This window comes from Drosophila kikkawai, chromosome 2R (genome assembly GCF_030179895.1).
Source record: "Drosophila kikkawai strain 14028-0561.14 chromosome 2R, DkikHiC1v2, whole genome shotgun sequence".
In the NCBI taxonomy this organism is placed as follows: Eukaryota; Metazoa; Arthropoda; class Insecta; order Diptera; family Drosophilidae; genus Drosophila; species Drosophila kikkawai.
Window position 1 is genome coordinate 5,091,769 of NC_091729.1, and position 24,238 is coordinate 5,116,006.

Consider the following 24,238-nt stretch of genomic DNA (forward strand, 5'->3'; position numbering starts at 1 on the left):
CTTCTGCCAGCTACCTCAAGGATAGGAGCTTTCAAGTGGTCCAGGATGGAGTCGCTTCTACCACCAGGGGGATACTAGCCGGTGTCGCACAAGGAAGCGTACCGAAGAGGATTCAGGCGTTCCAGGCCAAGTTCCTGAGGCGTATCACCAACGCCGAGTGGTACATCAGGAACAAGGATATTCGGAGAGAGCTGCAAGTCCCCGCAATTGGAGATGCTGTCAACTCCCTTGCTGCCAGACACTGATCCAGACTGCTGAGCCATCCCAACCCCTTGGGCAGAAGACTGACCAGACCAGGAATGAGACGATGCCTTCAGGGGGTCACCATCCGGGAGCTGCCCATCCGGCGTATAACATAAATTTATATTGCAACTAGCCGTAAACCTCTACTAAAAAATTGTTAGCAAATAATGGAAAAGTAGATTTAAAGTTTATAGCAGCTAAACTTCCTACAAATAAAAACTATCGCTAGAAGATGCCTCCAGGAGGAACTACTTGCCTTTTCGAAAATCACCTTGATCTTTAAGGAAATCCGCATAAATAGTCTCTGGGCCAATCCAGGAATTTCCCCGGATAACTAAAGGCCATATTGGCCATAACCTAAATAAGACTTACCTTTTCGACAGAAGCATTTGTTTGCCTCATTGTTTACACCATTATCAAAAGCGTTATCCTCGAATACGTAGTTGTAACCCTTCAGTCTGCCATACGTTTTTTCATCGCCAACCCGGTACTGTAAAAACAAAATAGTGCTTGAAATACAATTATTTGTGCGGATCCTTTAATACTTACCAAGTTGATTGGTCTACACATGCTCTTTCTGAAGAACTTCACCGTCTCGTTGGGTTGAATGAAGCTTTTAAACTTTGTGCCATCCGACGCGTACTCAATGTTACTGCAGTGCTGGCCCTCCCATTGGGGAAGGGTTTTTTCTCCCCGATAGGTTGCGTAAAGCCCCGACAACGCTGGATCTGGCACTCCCGTATAGAACGTCTCGTAGTCCGTAGTGAAATCGTACATACGATCGATAAGACCCACTTTTTCGAAAGATATCCAGTTGGGAAGGAAGGTATTGCCTAGTGTGGCAAGGGCCGAAGGGTAACCGAACATGAACTCCTTGACAGTGGTCCGAACTATCGGCTCTGATTTCGTACTTGCTAGCAACGTCTTAAGGGCCATTCTTACTAAGAAGGGATGGTTAGCAGTCAAATGCGATATGGCCTGCAAAGAGGTAAGTCACAATAACATTAACGAAACTATCTAAAGTCATTGTCGATACTTAATATTGAGTATGCAGCAATCTGTTGAGAACATTATTATGAATCACTAGAGAAATGTATCCTCGTAAACAAAATTAATTGATACGAATTAAAATTTAGTTGGGATAGTTATAGTTAAGAAGTTTCGTCACTATGACGACCGTACAATCATAGGACTAGATGATGCCTAAGAATTATTCTTAATTTTACATAACCTCATAACCTCCCTAGAAAAAGGGTTTTATGGTTTTAGTCTGAAGTTTGAAACGCAGTGAAGTCGACAAATGACATAATATTTTTGGTTACAGAAAGTAAGATATAAGGAAAATAGTTTGGTTTATTAAGGAAATATTTTGGTTTATTTGGAGTGATTTCTCTGTTTGCTTTTTGGGGAAAAATTATAATAAATTAAGTGTTTAGAGGGCATATTTGGCTAGGCAAAAAAAAGTATATTAAGCAAAACATTTACGTAAAGTTAAATGACATGATATTGTTATTACAGAAAGCAAATATTATGAAAAAATACCTAAATAAGACCTTAACACCGTTAGAATTCTAGTAATTGAGTCGTGGGCGTCCCTGCAGTGTGAGATGACTGAAAAATCACTTTCAGTTAATGAAAACTGTCTAATAAATTTGTAACAAATGCGTTTTACCTGAAAAACATTGGTAAAATAAATATAGATATAGAAAATATTGTTGATTCCTGGTACACATAAATAACTGGGAAACATGGACTCGGTACCCTAATTGTATGGGACTGCATTTCATAAGATGGTGTTAGCACCAATTGAATTACCGGCTCTCAATCCCATGAAAAAATTTCTGAAGTGAACTCAACACAGAACACAGTGGTTAAGCTTTTAGGGAGCCGCGGCCATAATTATTAACTTCTTGTCGTAGATTGCTACGAAATTTTCATCAAAATTCTATAAAAATATATTAAGAATATAATACAAATATTGGCCATATCCTACGTCATCATATGTATATGTACATAGCTGTCATACGAACGATCGGCATGACATAGGCATTTAGTATGCAATTTTTTTTTATTTTTCAAGATATCGACGCATTTTTGCGAAAGTATCGTATGTCACTATTTTTCGAAATTGAGATTTTAATTCAAAATTGTTAGCCACCTAATGTCTCACTACCGATAAAAATTAAGTATCAATTTTGTCTTTTCTATAGTGCTTCCTAAGAGATTAAATCACAAAAAAGCTTCTCCTGTAAAATTGGATTTTTCGACATAACATGTTACGATACATTCGCGGAAATGCGTCGATATGTTTATCAAACTTACAGATTCTATGTTAAATGAAGTTTTATATGTACATGTCTACTAAATCTAGTATATAATATGGCCGAGGTGCGTAAAAATATTATAATTTCATTGGATTGCAATTTGAACAATTGAACTTTTAATACGATTGAAATTGGTTCAATAAGCAATAATATTGTTGCAAATGAAACTTAATACAATTCTGAAGTTTATTCATCTCAACTGCGCAGCCTTTGTTTTTAATGCTTTTATGTACCAAACTAATCACACTACGAGTTCGTACCCTTTTCTGTACACCTGAGTTCAATGATGTATGTATGGTATGTACATTTGAATTACTTTTTAAATAAATGGAGGGTATTATAATTTCAGTCAGAAATTTGCAACGCAGTGAAGGAGACCTTTCCGACCCTATAAAGTATATATGTAAAAAGGGAAGTGATCGAAGCAGGCCGAGAGCTTCGAACTGACAGCAGCTAAGTAGGAACAGGGAGAGAAATATTCATTGTGTTTTGTGAAGTTCAGCTTGAAGGTTGAAAATTCAGTAGATACGACAGCAGAGAGAACCATAACGAAAGCTGAAAATTGAAAAAGCAGAAAAGACGCAAAACTTGCAATAATCAAAATAAATATAATTTAACAAAATAAATACTATAATAAAGAACCAGCTAAGCGGGGCTATCAACCCATCTTACATATATATTCTTGATCAGCATCAACAGCAGAGTCGATCTAGCCATGTCCGTCTGTCCGTCCGTCCGTCTGTCCGTTTCTACGCAAACTAGTCCCTCAGTTTAAGAGCTATCTGAATGAATTTTTATGTTTTTATTATGGACTTTGACTTTTAATTGTTATTATTGCTTGAAATAACTTTAACTTCGGCACGCCGAAGTTTGTATACCTTTGCAGATTGGTTTTGATATTTATATTAAAAATTAAAATGCTGAAAACACACACAAAACAGAGTTTCATAACATTTTACTTTTGACAGCTACAGTTTTATATATTAAGATGTACCTGCCTTACATTTTCTCTACACATCTACCGATCGTTTCTATGACAGCTATATGATATCGACGCATTTTCTCGAAAGTATCGTATGTCGCTTTTTTTCGAAATTGAGATTTTAATGCAAAATTGTTAGGCACCTAATGTCTCACTACCCTGTGAAATATTATAACTGAAAACCCTATAGTTCCGATAAAAACTAAGTTTCAATTTTATATTTTCTATAGTGCTTCCTAAGAGATTAAAGCACAAAAAAGCTTCTCCTGTAAAATTGGATTTTTCGACATACGATACTTTCGCGAAAATGCGTCGATATAGTTGTCCGATTTTCATAAAATTTTTACCAAAATTCTGAAATAATAACAAAAGCGCATATCTCAGAGTAGATGAAAATACGTTGAAAAACAACGAAGTTATAATTTTTTTCCTATTAATCCAGTAAGTTATAATTTTTTTTCTTAAAATTTATCGAACATTTGTATGACAGCTATATGATATAGTCGTCCGATCTGGCCCGTTCCGACATATATAGCAGTGAGGATATATAGAAGGCCATATGCAAAGTTTCATTCAGATAGCTTTAAAACTGAGGGACTAATTTGCGTAGAAACGGACAGACGGACGGACAGACGGACATGGCTAGATCGACTCGGCTGTTGATGCTGATCAAGAATATATATACTTTATAGGGTCGTAAAGGTCTCCACTTCTGACTGAAATTATAATACCCTGCAAGGGTATAAAAATACAAGAAAGAAAGCTAACTTACACAAGGCATGCTTTTCTGTTTTATGTTTTAACTCTATTTAATATGTCAATTTATTTTGTGCTGCTGTTTGTCCTGTTTTTGCATATTTTGCATTTTTGTTGTGCCTTTTCCGTTTGCCGTTGCTTGCGCCGCACAGTAGCGCCTTTTCTCATTTAGCGTTGCAAAAATCATATCTTTTGAACCAAATAAGGTAATCGAATAATTTAAACGTCATTGGACAGGTAATTGTTGTAAAATGTATATATCTACTGCATAATGTACTACGCCCACAAATTCGCCTCTATAAAGGGTATCAAAGTGAAAAAATATTTTTTTTGCAATGAAAAAAAGGTTTAAAAAATATTTTTTATTTAAGTTTTTATGTTTAGTTTGTTTTTATGTTTATTTTTATGTATTTCCTCAAATAAAAATAATTTGAAAACTGAAAAAAAAATTTTTAATTCAAAGTGTAACCGCCACGTGCTATATTTCTTGGAATGTATGAAATTGTGTCGGTATTTTGGTATATTTAACCCTGAGTAGATTTATGTCGTTGTATTTTCGCAGACGCGGCTCGACGCAGCCGATAAAAGTTAATTCTGGTTCAGGAAAGTCCACTTAGGTTATAGACATAGTGTAGTTAATATTACCTGCAAGTCGACAAATTTACCCATTCTTTTTGGTATGATGCAAAAAACCAAAGAAAGTTCAACTTTAAATGCTCATATGTATCTTCTAAAAAAAAAAAAAAATTATATCAGATTCTGAATCCTTGGGAAATTTTTTGTCGAATAAGTATGGTTAAAATCGTTTTTGCGAACATGACGTTTTCGATTTTTGCAACGCTACTGTGCGTCGTTGTCAATAATTTTGCGAATGTTACTCATTTACTCACCAGCATAGCAATATTGAGCATTATAACTTCATCGTCCTCATGTCGACTGCCAGACATTTCCTCTTGCCAGACCAAGGGATGACTGGGTGTGCTGCTCATAGTGTTATTTTTATTGAATGTAACGTTTTTGTGGGTCATTATCTCCCTAAGTGACGTTAAAAAGGATTGGTCCTTAATTTTTATTTGAATTTATCATTTATATACTTACTTGTATACATAAGGTCCAACTTGTTCTACTTTGAGCCGCTCGCGACCAGCCAAAAAAGCCTCTGCGTTGGTTATATTAAAGAGGTATATCTTAATGTACAGATCAACTGGTGGCAGGGCCCAAAGATTAAAAATTTCACCTCCCTCAGACATGATTAACTTCTGCAAAAGGTCAACGTACAAATAAATCAATAAACGGTCAAATACATTGTCAATGAATTGATTCGCGGTCTCTCAAACGAGCTGCATTGCCCAAACTACGTGCCAATGTCGAGCTAAAGACCCTCAAGTAGCCAGTCCCACAATTGGCAAACACAAAGATTAGGGCTAAGAGCCTTAGTTTCTATTTATTGTTACTTACCCATTTAAATATTAAATCATATGGCTGAAACACTTTAACCAGCACTGCTGTTGTAATGGCCAAAAATCCGATGACAAGTAGGAGAAAAGCGCCTAAAAAATAATAATACCATATATAATTATCGTTGTACTAATTGGTCTATTATTATAATAACTATTATTAACTTATGGTAAAAAAAATAGTTTTGTTCAAAATATTTCCAAAATTATTGTACAAACTGTGCGTGATGTAAAGGGTTTCTTTTTTTCCTTGACCTCAGCCACTCTTTTAAGAGCTGCATTTTACAATACTACCTGTAAAGATTTCACAACACTATCTAAGAACAGCTGACTAGCACATGCAAATGTTTATTTAATTAACAATTTCTATAAGAAGGATGCATAAAAATCAAGTGCAGGATGAGAATGGATGAATTGGTACGGGCAAAACAGCTGACATCCGCATGAGTTTTCCAATACTTCTTATTGAACATTTTCAGTAATGCGCCGAAAACAGATGATTGAAAATTTAAATATTTCAAATTAACGGCCAAGAATGCTTGTAACTTTAATTTTATGTAATGAACTGGTAACCCATTAACGTACTTAGGTTGGACGTTAGAGCGGGACAAAATCTAATTAGACCCCTATTAACAAAACTCAGGCAAAACAAAAGCGGTTTGCCTATACCGGCCAGCTGATCTTCCTTGGGAACCAGTGTGACCAAAAAATTTAAGAAAAATCCATTAAAAGCGTTTATGGCGTTTAAGGCTTTTCTTTGGGCACTCTGAACAGCTGGACACAAATTTGTTAATAAATATGGCATTAAAATGTCCTTTGTTAGTTAAATCCCATATCATGGGCTTCCTTGACAGCACTTATCAATGCCACTTTTTTCCTTCAACTTTCCCTTCAGCAGGCCTGTAGAATAAATGAAATGAATTAATGTTATACCACGATATCAGCTGTTTACTCTCTTGATCTGGTAACGCCATTAAATTTTCGCAGGTATAATTTTGGTCGTCACGACGCACAGTAGTGCCTTTTCCCATTTTACGTTGCAAAAATCATAACTGTGCAAGTCCAAACCCAATTCCCTTTTTCGGATTATGAATGTGTCTATTATTTAAAGCAAAAATCATGGCGATAGGTAATATATATATTTTTTTTATAATATTACCTGAAAGTCAACCAATTTTCCCTTTTTTTTCATATGATGCAAAAATGGAAACTAAGTTCAACTTTGAATGCTCATATCTTCTACAAAAAAGAATTGATTTTACTGCAGATTCTGAATCCATGGGAAATTTGCTGTCGAATTTGCGGTTAAAATCATTTTTGCGACAACGACTTTTTTGATTTTTGCAACGGCTTTTGTTCAACAGGCGCTACTGTGCGACGAGGTAAATTCTTCTTCTTCTTCATATTTTCACACCGTTTTTATACCCTATTATTATTTCAGTCAGAAGTTTGCAACGCAGTGAAGGAGACCTTTCCGACCCTATAAAGTATATATATTCTTGATCAGCATCAACAGCCGAGTCGATCTAGCCATGTCCGTCTGTCCGTTTCTACGCAAACTAGTCCCTCAGTTTTAAAGCTATCTGAATGAAACTTTGCATATAGTCTTCTATATACTCTCACTGCTATATATGTCGGAACGGGCCGGATCGGACGACTATATCATATAGCTCCCAAACAAATGATCGATCGATTTTTAGAAAAGAAAACTATAACTTGGCTGTTTTTCAACTTTTTTACACTATTTTTTAAATATGGCCATTTTATATTATTTCAGATTTTCGGTAAAAATTTAATAAAAATCGGACGACTATATCTTATAGCTGCCTTGGAACGATCGGGAAATTAATAGGGAAAAAAATATAACTTCGTTGTTTTTCAACTTTTTTTCATCTACTCCGGGATATACGCTTATTTTATTATTCTAGAAATTTGGTATAAATTTCATAAAAATCTGACAACTATGTATATCATATAGCTGCCATATAAACGATCGGTAGATGTAGAGAAGATATAAAACTGGGAATGCAAAACTGTAACTGTCAAACTGTAAACATAATAAGTATAGGTAAAATGTAATGAAATATTATCTGCAAGGGTATACAAACTTCGGCGTGCCGAAGTTAGCTTCCTTTCTTGTTTTATATGGAGTTTGGCCTCTAAAACACATGTTACATCCGATTTTCGTAGTCAGTTTACTAGGCTTTAAAGCAGGTTGATATGCACATTAACGCCGGCTTTCCTCCTTCTTTTTATTTGGTTAGAGTTCATTGATTGTGAATTTATGTAACTATTTCACATTTATCGCCTTTTCTACTAGCCTTAATTAATCACTTTGTATGCAATGCAAATCAATTAAAATTTTTTGTCGTTAGTGGCAAATGAATAAACAAAGAACTTGGGTTATTTTTAAAAGCACTCTTGTATGCACGAGGTATAAAAATATAAATTGATGTATAAATGGGAGTCGCTGAAGATAATACAAATGCTTTATAGCTTTATTTGTTTTACTTTGCCAAAATTTTGATTTCGGAAAGTTCTAATTGATCTTGCCGAGCACGTATCCTCAGATATTTACATACATACTATGTATGTATGTACTTATATAGATACATATGCATATGTATGTACATTGATATAAACATACATACATATGCATTCGGATTTGCCACCCAAAACGCACAGTGACTGCGCCCATAGGCCAAAATAAAAATATCATTATAACAAACATGTACGAAAAGTAAACATATCGTCTCTAAAACGTACAAGCTTCTTCGTGGCTTACCAGATTTTTTTGGAAATCTAACGGCACTTTCTAAAAATAGAATTGAAGATGTAAACACTTGTTCATTTGCAGAGCGCACCTGCGCGCATCGCGAAATTTTCAAAACCAAACCAAACTTTTTTTAATGGATTTTGAAGTTTAAGGTATTTTCTATATAATGAGATATAATTTTATATATTAATAATAATTATTGTTTTCATTATATCAATGTGAAATAATCATGTTTTTTGTCTATATTTATACCCTTGCAGGGTATTATAATTTCAGTCAGAAGTTTGCAACGCAGTGAAGGAGACCTTTCCGACCCTATAAAGTATATATATTCTTGATCAGCATCAACAGCCGAGCTGATGTCCGTCCGTCTTGTCCGTCTGTCCGTTTCTCCGCAAACTATATGCCTATACGACTATATCATATACATAGCTGCCATACAAATGATCGACAAATTTTAAGAAAAAAAAATTTTTTTAAATATAATATTTTTTATTATTATTATTTCAGAATTTCTCTTTACATTTTATGAATATCGTACGACTATATATTATAGCTGCCATAGGAACTTCGTTGTTTTTTAACGCATTTTAATCAACTCTGAGATATAAGACTTTTTTATTATTTCAAAATTTTGTTATAAATTTGATGAAAATCGGCCAACTATATCTTATAGCTGCCATAGAAACGATCGGTAGATTCAGAGAAAATGTAAAGCTGGGAATGTAAAACTGTAACTGTCAAACTGTAAACTTAATAAGTATAGGTATAATGTAATGAAACTCTGTTTTGTGTGTGGGGGGTAAGGTTAATTCGGGGCAAAACGGGCCACTTTTCAAATGTACTGTGGCGAAACGGCTTAAGTTTGCTTAATGAATTAAAAACCATATAATAACATAACATTTGAACAGTTTTTGATAAATTTTGTATCAAAAAATATTTAGAGGTAGAGGAGTTATGGGAAATCTCCCGAATCGCCTCCAAAAAAGTTGGTTTGCGGTGTACATCCTAACTGTCCACAGAATCATCCGATCTAAAAAAATTATACCTCATTCGTTTAAGGATAAGTGTCCCGAGGTACTCACGAAGCGTTTTAATTTTTAATATTTTTTCCCGCTTTTTTATCAAAATTTGAAGTCAAAACCCCGATTTTTGACTCAAAAAATTAGTTAATTTGTTATATAAAAAATATAATAAAATAATAAATTAAAAAAAGCTCGACGTGAGTTCCTGTACAATTACCTATAGAAACCGATTGGTCCAGTAGATTTTGAGTTATCGTGTACACCGATTTTCAAAATGGCATTTTTCACGAGAGCGCTTTAAACTTTGTGATGCTCATGCATTGATCACCAACCGACCTTTGTTCAACTCTGCATAACTTCGTCAATTTTCCTATGATCGATGTAAAACTTGAACACAATATTCCTAAGATATTGAGCCTTTAAAATAAAAAATACAAAAAAATTTAAGAAAAAAAAAAATTAAATACCTATTCGATATTTTCAGTAATTCAGTCGTGTATGAAAAAGCCTGGCTATCAATTAGCTCTATGAATTACGTACATATCTCTGGAAAACATTCTCTTGATATATGTACATATGTAAATGTAAGGCCCTATACGTAAATCATTTGTTCACTTGCCGTCAAATATTATCATAAAAAACATACATATGTACATATGTATATACGAAATTTCGGCTTAACGATGATTTGACAATAAATACATACATATATACATATAAGAGAGAGGGAAAATACCGAAATGGAAAAAGCGTCGATAACCAAAGAGCAGTGCCTAGCCAACGCGGAACCGAAAGCTTCTACATTAAATGCTAAGTACTGCTGATGAGTAACAAAGTTGATTAAATTGATTACTTTGCTTGCAGGCATCGGTTGCAGAAAGTTGCGTCTGTTAAATGCAGACAACATACTGCTAGCTTGGAGCTGTGCTCATCACAAGCACACGTACATACATACATATGTACATGTATTGTATGTATGTACATAATGAGACTTCTTTGTGTTTTTTCTTCTGCCTTGCATGCTGTCAGAGCATAAGCCAAATTTCACTTGAGACGGCTATACATACCTGTGGTGGAATATTTTTAGATTTTAAAGTTTTTGAAATTAATGGAAAACTTGATTTCCGACTTATCATTAAATACGGCTTAAAGTAGTTTTCGGCATTAAACTTGGCCTCTTCCCGGTGCTCCCTTCACAGTCATTATCATCGATCGGCCGTGTCGGTTCTTGACGCTCATAATGTGATGCTACGTCTCAATCAATATATGGAATGCCTTCTATTTTATTTATTGTATTTAGAGATGGCATGTGTTCATTTTTTTGGCTTTTGGCAATATCTATGTGTCCGCTTTTTTGAATAAATAATTTTTAGCAGCTAAACGAACAAAAACAAAATATATGAACATATACATAAATAAAACTCATTTGACAATCCTGTTTGACCGTGAACAGTCACTTTTATCGTAATTTTGAATTTCGAATCAAAAGTTTTTGATAACCGCGGGCCGATTTTGTTCGTCGAGCAATTTATGCAACCAAAACTTGTTTCACTCGGTTCTTGTCTCTCAGACTATCCAATTGATTTCACTTTAACATTTAATATTTAAGAAAATTGGTTGGCTGTTACCGTTTCGTAATACAACGTTAATGCTTTTTAAACCCTTGCAGGGTATTATATGTAGTTTAAGTCAGAAGTTTAAAACGCAGTATAGGAGACATTTTCGACCCTATACAGTATATATATTCTTGATTTGCATCAACAGCCGAGTTGATCTAGCCATGTCCGTCCGTCTGTACGTTCCTACGCAAGCTACTCGCTCAGTTTTAAAGCTATCTTAATGAAACTTTGTATATAGTGTTCTGAATACCCTCACTGCTATATATATCGGAACGGGCTGGATTGGACGACTATATCATATAGCTGCTAAATTATATCTTCGCTGTTTTTCAACATATTTTCATCTACTCTGAGATATGGTCATTTTATTATAATTTTTTTTTTCATTTTCAGATTAATTTTTTTGAAAATCGGACGACTATAGCATATAGCAATAGAAATGATAGACAAATTTTTAGAAAAAAAAATTTAACTTGGCTGTTTTTTAACATATTTTCATTATTTTTGAGATATGTCAATTTTTTATTATTTTAGAAATTCGGTTTTAATTTTATTAAAATCGGACTACTATATCTTAATTCTGACATTGAAACGATCGGGTAATTAATGGAAGAAAATTATAACTTCGTTGTTTTTCAACGTGTATTCATATACTTTGAGATATGAGGTTTTTTATTTTTAATCTTATGAAAATCGTACGACTATTTCATATTGCTACCATAGAAATTATCAGTGGATATACAGAGAAATGTAAAGCTGTGAGTATAAAACTGTAACTGTCAAACTGTATATATGTATAATAAGTATAGGTAAAATGTAATAAAACTTTGTTTTGTTGGTTTTTCAGCATTTAATTTTTTAATGTTTATTGTATAGTAGATATTTTAAAATCTAAAATATAGTTTTTTTAAACAATTAAATTTCCTTTTTTTTTGAATTTTATTAAAACCAAATTATTATATGCTATGTATAAATATGCAACTTTTAAATAAGTAAATGTAAGGGTATATAAACTTCGGCGTGCCTTTCTTGTTAAATTTTAAACTTACGCATAGAAAAATTAGGTTTAATTAGAAAAATAAGGAATAAGGAAAGGAGTAAAATTCATTTCATTTTTTTATTCCTTTTTTTTTTTCTAAATAAACCTAATTCCCTATTTTCCTAAATTTCCGACATATGTATGTACATACATATATGGTAGTGACAATAGTCAGAAAACTATCTGCAAAGTTTTACTCAGATAGCTTCTGATCTGGGGGACTAGTTAGACGGACTAGGCTAGATCAACTCGGCTGTTGATGCTGATCAAGAATATACATACTTTATAGGGTCGGAACCGTCTCATTCTCTGCGTTGCAAACTTTCAACTATAGTTAAAATATCTTGCAAAAGTATAACAATTTGGTATGTATGTATGTACGACTTTAACATCCTGATTGGAGCGTTACTTTTTTTTGTATGTATATGGTCACATAACCTACACATAACGTAGTCAGTAACGAAATTTAAGGTCAATAGTATGATCATTGCCGCCTCTCCATGCATTAAATACTATAGTATGTCGAGTGAAGTGATTGCGTGTAATTTAAAACTCGAACTTGTCTTACAGCTTATATGCACATACATACAATTACGGTATATGGTTTAACTTTGATTTGATATTCAAGTTCAGGGTCCAACTAAATACACAAAAATTGATTTGTAGTGTTTTTGGGCGGAGCCGTTTTCATAGTTTGGCAAGATATGTACATACTTAGTTCGAGAAGACTCTATGACGAACTGTGTCATTGTCGATTGGGGTATTTTGATTTTTTTACGTTGTCGATTTGTTTCTATTCAAAATAACAAAAAAAAAAATAAAAGAAATAAAAAAAAACTGAAGTGCTATGCTAAATAGCTTTGATGGTTTTTTGGTGAGCGTTTCTTTTATGTTTCTTCCGCATGTGGCAAAAGCAAGCGACTTAACACGCATTTATCGAAAAATGTTGATAAGCAATACAAAAGCAAGGGAATAATTGTGCAAATGTTTGTATGTACATATGTATATACATATAAATCATATTAAGAGTTTACATTTAAATCTATTAATGTCTTTACTTCATCGACAGACTCATATTTCCGGACTTAACTTACGTTTAGGAACTCTATTATGTTTGCCTTGGTTCGGTTCATTAAAAAAGCTACCCAATATATCAATCGGTTTCATTGATCGATTCGCTTTGAGGCTCTTACGACGCTGGGCACGTTGCAAAGCGGACATAGCGGCCGAAGAAGCTGCAGGATCTCTATTAGTCGGTGAACCTGGCCCGAATCCGGCTTTATCTAGCGATTTCCGTTGATAATTATTTGCATCCTCGTCACTTACACAAACTGCACTATAACGTCGAGCAAACATATTGCCAAAGTCCTTCATAGTAATAGTTTGTTGCTTATTTATTTATTTATAAAAACTTATTTACGTGTTCAATATTATACTTTCGTTTTTAAGCACTTCACAATTAAATCTAAATTGATATTAATTTCTGTACCCGCGGCACTAAAAAACTTAGATTGGCTTTTGCTGCTGCAGCTCCTTAAGCATGGAAGCACATTTTCTTATACCGAGCTATATTATATTTTAAATCGCATTGGCGTCCGTTCGCCAGCATTGTCCTCATATAAATGAAATCGTGGATGCGGATTCATCGAGCAGGTAACCTACGGCTTCAGTCTAGTACAATTATAGCTTATAGAAAAGAGCAGTCTCGGAAAGAAAGAGAGATAGAGAAAGAGCATGATAGAGATTGAGAGAAAGAGAGACCAACACAAAGAGATCGTGCGAGCGTGCTGGACGCCATTCATACTTACATACATACATACATATGTACATATGTACATAGTCTTTAGGGCTTAGCTTAGGTCTGAGCTGGAGTCTTACGTTACCTTACGTACACGCTTACGAAGCTACAACTATTCGCTCAGCTGTTGCTTTGTTTTGAGCCGGTCTTCTGATCTAAACGCTTAACCGAAAAACCAGAAGTAGCTCAGCTCAAGCCTAAACCAGTTTCGAGTCATTGTCAAGATGCTGCCGTTGCTTTGATTGGCTTTGGGGAAATACCATATCATATCATATTACTCATACGTAATATAATCAGCGTGATATGGACAACTTTTTTTGTATTAACATTTATCGAGTTTTAATGGATTTAGACCCACTGAACGAACACACAGCTAAAATTTTTCCGTCAGTAAAACACTTAAAATTAATAAGTACGTACATACATACATATGTGCATGCATGGAAGTTTTATTTTTCGTCTTTAGAATCTTACCTATTTTTAGTGATCTTGAGAATCGTGTTTTACTTAAAAGCCACCCACATATTTATTACTCAGTTCTCACATATTAAAGTTAACACTTTCATTTAGCAATACAATTTTCTTGTTTTTTAGGTATCAACAGACTTAGAATCAAAATATGTAAATGTTATTAATAATAGAAAGCATATTTTTTGGTAACTGGTCAAGCGACAGCTAAGTACTCTAGCAGTTAGCCATTAAATCGTTAAGAATTGTTAAGCATTCAGTCAAATGAAAAAAATTATTTAAGTCATACATACAGTGCCGCTCAAATGAATAGGTTTAAAAAATCGTTCTCACATTTTTTACTCTGTCTTTGTTCCAATTGAATGGTTTGCTATTATTTCTTTTTATTTTGAACCTTTATTTGTTTACGCACTGTATGTAAGAAAAAATTAACGGGACAAATGCAATGGTTATTCAGGATTTTACTGTTATCATAAAATTCGCAAAATGCGTGTTTATTCTTGGCTCATCTGAATAGGTTTAACTCTTTAGACTTTACTTTGCGTTTGACTGAGTGACAGAAAAGAAGTCAATTCTTTTGTTTTTCAAAATTTAAAGTATTTTTGACAGTTTTTTGTAAAATGGTCCACGGAAAACCTTTAACCGATTTTGAAAAGGGTCGCATAAAAGGTTATATTGAATCCGGAAAAAAAATGAAAGGAGGACAAAACAAGAAGGGAAGCTAACTTCGGCTTGCCGATGTTTGTATACCCTTGCAGATTGGTTTTGATATTTATATTATAAATTTAAATGCTTAAAACACACACAGAACAGAGTTTCAATACATTTTACCTATACTTACAGTTTGACAGTTACAGTTTTACATTCACCATTTTCTCTACATCTACCGATCGCTCCTATGGCAGCTATATGATATAGTTGTCCGATTTTTATGAAATATTATACCAAAATTCTAAAATAATAAAAAAAGCTTATATCTCAGAGTAGATAAAATACGTTGAAAAGTACCGAAGTTAAAATTTTTTTCCTATTAATTTCCTGATCGTTCATATGGCAGCTATAAGATATAGTCGTCCGATTTCCATAAAATTTTTACCAAAATTCTGGAATAATATAAAATGGCCATATCCCAAAAATGATGCAAAAATTTTGAAAAACAGTCAAGTTATATTTTTTTTCTAAAAATTTATCGAACATTTGTATGGCAGCTTCATGATATAGTCGTCCGATCCGGCCCGTTCCGACATATATAGCAGTGAGAGTATATAGAAGACTATATGCAAAGTTTCATTCAGATAGCTTTAAAACTGAGGGACTAGTTTGCGTAGAAACAGACAGACGGACAGACGGACAGACAGACAGACGGACGGACATGGCTAGATCGATGATGATCTTAAGGAAGCACGACTTCGATTTGCCCGAGAACACATAACGTGGAAGAAGAAGTGGAAGACTGTGGTCTTCTCCGACGAAAAGAAGTTCAACCTCGATGGATCAGACGGCTACAACTACTAGAATGAGCCATATCTTTTTATAGAACATGCAATCTCCAGTTTATCACCTCGAAGATCAACGAAAATGGTTACAAAACTGTGCTCCAAAAGGCTTTTCCCCAGTTTTCTGACACGTATGGTCATATTACATGGACGCTTCCATCCATACCGCTCGGGTTGTAAAGCAGTGGTTTAGGGACCAAAATTTCAAAATTCTCGAGTGGTCGCCTTACTCTCCTGACATTAACATCATGTAGAACATTTGGGACTTTTGTCAAGGAGAGTATACGAAGGTAGTTGAAGCAATTAAAAAAGCCTGCTCAACAATTTCACTAAATAAAATCGAAAAATGCTATGAATGCTTACCAAACCGTATGTTTGAAATAATTAAGAACAAGGGTGTACATGTAAATTTAATAAATTAAGTAGTTAAACCTATTCAGTTGAGCCAAAAAAATTAATCATTTTGTTATGTTTTTGAAAAAATAATAAAAGTAATAGGAAACTACAATTCTCGTGTGAGTGTTCGCTTTTTAGCAATACATGCTACTGAAAAACATTGGACTTATGTATATTAAAAACAGTGAAATTTTATATAAAACATTGAAATTATATTGAAAAAAGTGGAAATATAGTTAAACATTGAAATAATTGTTTTAGGTGAGTAAAAACTAAAAGTTAAATCTAAATTATTAAGTTATATTATTATGAAACTACCGCATTAATTAGAGATTTTATTAAAGATTTCACAGCTCCATATGGTTTACACAAGTGCTACAAGACTACTAGATGGCACTCTTAATGGAATTTATAATGCATTGGCAATGCATTAGCCGCTAAAATCGATAGATATACAATATACTAGATACTAACTTTGGACCGGAATTAAATTGTACTTGATAAGTGAATTAACTTGTACAACATTTACATTTGTATTGACAGGACCAGTGAATGTTTCTCAACTCTCATCTGCCTTCAGCGCTAATAAGACAAAGTAAAATATAAATGAATCCTTGGTTTTGGGTATCTCACAGACATAAATGACGGTAGTTTTTCTAGTTGTATGAGACATGGACTCAAGTCAAATAGATTTTTTGCTGGCTAATACATATATGAACTTTGTATTTGTTTATTTATCAATTTAGGTTATAATAAAATAAAATAACAAAAATAAGAAATAACAAGAAAGGAAGCTAACTTCGGCAAACCGAAGTTTTTATACCCTTGCAGATTGGTTTTTATATTTATACCCTTGCAGGGTATTATAATTTCAGTCAGAAGTTTGCAACGCAGTGAAGGAGACGTTTCCGACCCTATAAAGTATATATATTCTTGATCAGCATCAACAGCCGAGTCGATCTAGCCATGTCCGTCTGTCCGTCTGTCTGTCTGTCCGTCTGTCCGTCTGTCTGTCTGTCTGTTTCTACGCAAACTAGTCCCTCAGTTTTAAAGCTATCTGAATGAAACTTTGCATATAGTCTTCTATATGCTCTCACTGCTATATATGTCGGATCGGGCCGGATCGGACGACTATATCGATAAATTTTTAGAAAAAAAATTATAACTTGGCTGTTTTTCAATATTTTTTCATAATTTGTAGATATAGCCGTTTTATATTATTCCAGAATTTTGGTAAAAATTTTATGAAAATCGGACGACTATATGATATAGCTGCCATAGGAAAGATCGGGAAATTAATATAAATAAAATTATAGCTTCGTTGTTTTTCAACGCATTTTTATTTACTCTGAGATATAAGTTTTTTTTATTATTCTAGAATTTTGGTATAAATTTCATAAAAATCGGACAGCTATATCTTATAGCTGCCATAGAAGCGATCGGAAAATTTATAAAATATATAAAGCGGGGAATGTAAAACTGTAACTGTCAAACTGTAAACATAATAAGTATAGGTAAAATGTAATGAAACTCTGTTTTGTGAGTGTTTTCAGCATTTAAATCTATAAAATAAACATCAAAACCAATCTGCAAGGGTATACAAACTTCGGCGTGCCGAAGTTAGCTTCCTTTCTTGTTATATTATAAAGTTAAATGCTGAAAACACTTACGACAGTTACAGTTTGACAGTTACAGTTTTACGTTTTCTTACATCTACCGATCGTTTTTATGGTAGCTATATGATATAGTTGTCCGATTTTCATAAAATTTATAACAAAATTCTGAAATAATGAAATAAGCTTATATCTCAGAGTAGATGAAAATAGGTTGAAAAACAACGAAGTTATACTTTTTTTCTATTAATTTCCTGATCGTTCCTATGGCATCTATAAGATATAGTTGTCCGATTTTCATAAAACTTATACCAAAATTCTAAAATATATTATAAAATATCCATATCTCAAAAATGATGCAGAAATGTTGAAAACAGCCAAGTTATAATTTTGTATCTAAAAATTTATCGAACATTGGTATGGCAGCTATATGATATAGTCGTCCGATCTGGCCCGTTCCGACGGCAGTGATAGTATATAGAAGACTTCATGCAAAGTTTCATTCAGAAAGCTTTTAAACTGAGGGACTAGTTTGCGTAGATATAGTTGTCCGATTTTCATAAAACTTATACCAAAATTCTAAAATATATTATAAAATATCCATATCTCAAAAATGATGCAGAAATGTTGAAAAACAGCCAAGATATAATTTTTTGTCTAAAAATTTATTTTATTTTTTTATTTATTTATTTATTAAGAATAGCAAATATCTGCCATTTTGAATCCATATCCTTACCTCAGACCGGATAAGGAGTGTTTTTTAATGATATGCTCCGACTCACATCAGGTGGTCAGAGGCAAGGATAGGTGTCTTAAAATATTATTTTTGTTAAAGTCTAATGACATTTCAAAATATAACAGAGAGTACATGTCGTTGTAAAGCGAACATAAAACGCGAAAAGGATCGTGTGCCTCAAAATTAGTTTTACAAATATCCAAAGCTATAGGCCGAAAGTAACGTGATGGCCTAGAAGGAACTGAAAAGCGTATTTGCTTAAGAAGATTACTGGAAAAAATATGTCCATTTATTAATTTATAAAGAAACATCACGCCGTGGCAGGTCCGACGATCCTTAAGAGAGGGTAGGTCCAAAAGGCGTAGTCTGTCAGCATAAGGAGGAAGGCGGCTATTTGGGTCCCAGTCTAAACCCCGAAGAGCGAACAAAAGGAATTGTTTCTGTACCGATTCGATAAGGTCCTGATACTTTGTATATTGGGGGGACCATACACACGAACAATATTCGAGTATGGGCCGAACCAGGGATATATATAAGAGTTTTGTAGTGTAGGAATCATCGAATTCCTTAGACCATCGTTTTACGAAAGCAAAAACACCCTTTGCTTTACCGACAATTATACCGATGTGATCGGTGAAGCTCAAGTTGTGGGTAAATAGAATACCAAGATCCGTTACAGAGTGAATACGTTCAAGAACACTCGTGCCTAAGAAATAGTTGGCCTGGAAACAATTTCTGCGGTAAAACGACATGTGTATTTATATTTGGAGTTGATAAGAAACAATAAATTGTGAGTGCACCAGGACAACATGTTGTTTAAATCAGCTTGCAAAAGCTGAGCAGAGTCAGGATTTACAAGAGGCAAACATAGTTTTACGTCATCAGCATACATCAAGACGTAAGAGTGGAGAATAACTTGGGGGAGATGCCAAATAGAAGAGGACCGAGGTGGCTCCCTTGAGGAACAAAGAAGTCACGTGAACAAGGTTTGAGAATGAACCCTTGAATGCAACTCTTTGAGTACGGTTCGTCAAATAAGTAGAAATCCACTTGATCAACGTAACCGGAAAACCCAACAGACAAAGTTTCTTCAGCAGTAATTAATGATTCACCGAATCGAAAGCTTTGCTGAAATCTGTAAAGATAACATCGGTTTGGGTGTTATTTTTAAACGCGTTTCTAATGACAGCAACAAATTCAAGGAGATTTGTAGACGTTGATTTACGTTTCATGAAGCCATGCTGTGAGGGGGGCATTATTGAGCTACATTGGTGCTGAAGCTGAGTAGTAATTAGAAATTCGAATAATTTGGGAATCGCACTAAGTTTTGCTATACCTCTATAGTGTTCAATATTAGATTTACTGCCCTTTTTATGAAGCGGAATGATAAACGATTCTTTCCAAACTTTGGGGAAAGAATCATTTATCATTCCGCTTCATAACATTACTAAAGCAGCTATATGATATAGTCGTCTGATCTGGCCCGTTCCGACGGCATTAATAGTATATAGAAGACTTCATGCAAAGTTTCATTCAGAAAGCTTTTAAACTGAGGGACAAGTTTGCGTAGAAACGGACAGACGGAAGGACGGACAGACGGACGGACATGGCTAGATCGACTCGGCTGTTGATGCTGATCAAGAATATATATACTTTATAGGGTCGGAAATGTCTCCTTCACTGCGGTGCAAACTTCTGACTGAAATTATAATACCCTGCAAGGGTATAATGAAAATGTTTGCTTTATTATAATTTAAGCATAATAAAACAAAAATATCAAAAAATTTGTTGATATATCGATATTTTTTTTCTGATATATCAAATATAATTTTGATATTTTGTTTCAATAAAAAATATCATCGATACGATATTTTTAAATATTTCGACAACCCTACAGCAGATCAGTCAATGGCACAGATTGCACTGTGAATAATTCAGAACAAATTTTCTAAAAAATCCAGTCAGCCCCAAAAAAGCTTGGACTGCTCTGACGTTTTCCGGCACAGCAAATTTTCTAACCGCATCAGTTTTTTACTGTCCAGGCCATATGTTTCCGTCCTCAATGTTGTGGCCCAAAAAGTATATTTTCTTCTGTAAAAAGTGACATTTTCGACACTTTATCTTCAAACCAAACTCTCCAGCTTTTTTCCATCTTCTTCAAACATTGCTCAGCAGTCTCTGCGTGAATTATTATATCATCCATGTACAAGTCGAGTACATCTTTGTTCATCAGCTCCTGGAATACATGGTTAACATAACGAATAAAAACAGCTGGTGAGTTCCTAAATCCAATCGGGGTCCTATTGAATTCGTAAAGTCCGGATTTGGTGATAAACGCCGTGAATTTCTTGCTATCTTCCTCAATAGCCACGTGAAAGAAACCATTCTCTAAATCCATCACGGTAAAGAACCTCGCTTTTTGCAGCTTTTGTAGCACGTCGTCGATTACAGGAACGGGAAAACAATCTCTCAATACCATCGAGTTCAGCTTTCGAAAATCGACGCATATTGTTCCAGCAGGTAACCATTCACCGATCTGCTTTTCGACGTCATTCTCCTCGGCAATCGCCAATCTACTCGGGGATTGACGAAATGGGACGATTTCACCATTCGGCACAATTCGCAGCTTTACTGGAACTTCTGCTACCAAATCCACTACCTTATAGTTCTTGATGAGCTGCGCCACTTCCTTAGCGTACTGCGGAGGAACATCTATTTCCTCATCTGTATTTATTATATTATAAATACTCATCTGTTTTGATTCCTTCTCCCCCAGCGGGGAAGAAAACCTGTATCCGCCGTCCAACATCGAAAATTCGAACTTCGAGATGAAATCGAATCCCAGCAGCGAGTCATACTCGATGTCCTCATCCTCAACACCAACAAACTTGTGTGGCGTCATCTCCTTATCTACTCCAACTTCAGCCAAAGCTACGCAGCTTCGACGCACATCTCACCAAAACGACATTCGGTATTTTCTTGAAGATATAATTGCGCAAAATAAATACGTCGGCTCCCGTATCTACCAGACACTCTTCTTCCACGTCGTTGATGGTCACCTTTTTCATGCGATTTGCACTCCGCACAACTTGAACGCCATCAGCTTACACAGGGCAATCCCTTGACATGTGATATGTGCAACTGAAGCATTTAACGGCAGCCTTGCAATCCTTGCGAAGATGATCTGCAGATCCACAATTGAAGCAGTGATTCCTCCTGTGGTTGAACTCGCGCGGCATCCTATTGTTTGGCGTCCATTTTTCGTTGTTCGGCTTGAACGGCTTCTCGCCCACGCGTTCGTACACCTCAAACTGTTCCTTTAGCTCTTTGTACGTTTTACAATAGTAGAGAGAGTATCTAAAGACTCCTCATGCTTAGGCCGTCAACAACATAACAAATCACTGAACGTACATCGATGTTGCCAAGTGACATCTTTTTTTCAAGCAGCTGCACAAGGTCTTTCAGCGTTCTTGTGTTTTCGTCGATCGAGCTGCTCTCAACTGCTATAACTGTATCATTCTGCCTTCCACTTGTTCCGACACGATTCTGCATGCTTCTTCTTGCAGCCTTTTGTTCTCCTCTTGATTCGGAAAGTTTATGCATGCTTTTAATTTCGTCGTCATTCTCCTGTTCACCAGCTTTTTCTAAGTTATCTATTTGGATACTTTTATCCGCTGCGACAGATCTAGTGTAATACGGCTTCACACTCATACCCTTCCGCTATCCGCCTTTCAGGCTTCTCGGGATTTGCAATTTCCAGGTTTGGACGAGCCCCCAAATGTGAGATGGGTTAATAACCCTGTTGCGTTAGGCTTTATTATAGTAGTTTTGGAATATTATATTTGTTTTAGAATTTGCAAGTTTTCCGGTTATTTACTTTTTACTTTCTTCAACTTTCGTTCTTTGTTTCTATGCTTACGACTTTACTGCTGAATTCCAAACAACTGAAATTAATCTTTTCGTCTCCGTTCCTATTTTGCTGGTGTCACTTCGAAGCTCTCCGCCTGCTTCGAACATTTTCACATGTATTATCAAAAAACTAAGGCTAGCAAAAATCGTCCAAATGAACCCTCCACGAGGGCGCCGGCTGGGCATTGCGTACATTATTAAACCGCTGCTTGCTCCGTCCGTGATAATACAGTGTCCAGCAAAGGCTACGGTTCAATTTCTTCTGCTCAAGAAGCCGGAGGAAATGAACGATTAGCTATGGCTGGAGGTGCCTGGCGGCATGCATAAAACGCTCGTGGGTGGTTCCCCTGAATAAATAAACACCATTCTGGAGGGTTTAAAAGATGAAACCGGTGCTGGGATGTCAGCCCAAACGTCGGTGGAAGGCGTGACTGCTACGACCGGCGGGCACGGGGGGAGCAATCCTTTTTTTTTTTTTTTTTTTTAATAGGCTTTGCTTTTATTTATTGAATCTTCTCATTTATGAGACTAACAATAAGTGTATCAAATCTTACAATACTACCTAACTAGCAGTCATGAGACTGGTACAGAGTGAATGGCCCTGACTAATTATGGCTGGGTTGGATGGTCGTTACGTAGTAGGCGGCTTCTTCTGGAAACTCGTATCAGGTCCCTTGCTAAAGGATTTGGATGGGTGGAGAGTTTTTCCTTGTAGGATGCTTTTTGTTTTTCTATTTCGTTCTTAACTGCAGGAATGCCGAGATCCCTGTGGATATGTTCGTTGGGAATATACCATGGTGCCCCAGTGATAGTTCTCAGGATTTTTGATTGGGCGCGCTGTATGATGTCTAGATTGGTACTGCACGCGTTCCCCCAGAGCTGGGAGCCGTACGTCCATATTGGCTTCAGTGTGGAGATGTAGAGCAGGACCTTGTAGTCCAGACACAGGGGCGATCGGGAGTTTATGAGCCAGTGGAGGCTGCTGGCTTTTAGTTTTAGATGAATTTTCTTGCATTCAATGTGTCTTCGCCATGTTAGGCGTCTGTCCAGGTGGACGCCTAGGTACGTTACCATGTTGACTTCGAGGATCTGCGTGCTGTTCAGGTAGAGCGGAGGGCATGTTTGTCTGTTGAGAGTGAACGTTATGTGCTTACACTTTTGTTCATTTATTTTGATACGCCAGTCAGATAGCCACTTCTCGACTACCTTGAGGTGGTTGGCGTGCTGGGTTGTTGCACGGACTGGGCATCTGGAAGGGCTGAGGATCGCAGTGTCATCAGGGAAAGTGGATAGTGTTAGCTGGTCGCTTGTGGGGATATCCGCTGTGTATAGGACAAATAGGGTAGGTCCAAGTGCGCTTCCTTGTGGAACTTCAGCTTCGATTGAATAGGTGCCGGATGTTGTTGCGTTTCACCTCACTGCAAAGACTCTGTTGTAGAGATACGACTCAAGTAATTTGTGTGTGTATGCCGGCAAGAGTGTTTTAATTTTGTGCATGAGGCCATTGAGCCAGACGCGGTCGAATGCTTGAGACGTCTAGAAATATTGCGCTGCAATATTCTCGATGTTCGAAGGCTGTGCGAATTTCTGATGTTATTCTG

At 35.5% G+C, this 24,238-nt stretch overlaps 1 protein-coding gene across 5 annotated transcripts in view; it reads right to left on the reverse strand.

The window, feature by feature from the left end:
• LOC108081519 (scavenger receptor class B member 1) overlaps positions 1–24,238 on the reverse strand; it is a 188,863-nt gene that overhangs the window by 15,121 nt on the left and 149,504 nt on the right. For 3 of the 5 annotated variants that reach the window (XM_070284290.1, XM_041777395.2, XM_070284291.1), the window contains exons 2-6: positions 5,764–5,855; positions 5,404–5,564; positions 5,196–5,340; positions 793–1,221; positions 616–733 (exon numbers count right to left, since the gene is read on the reverse strand). In XM_070284290.1, coding sequence (XP_070140391.1) covers positions 616–733; positions 793–1,221; positions 5,196–5,340; positions 5,404–5,564; positions 5,764–5,855 — 945 coding nt within the window. Of the gene's footprint in view, positions 1–615; positions 734–792; positions 1,222–5,195; positions 5,341–5,403; positions 5,565–5,763; positions 5,856–13,315; positions 13,611–16,129; positions 16,278–24,238 lie in introns of those variants that run through there. The other 2 variants (XM_070284292.1, XM_017176737.3) reach the window with 2 other exon arrangements.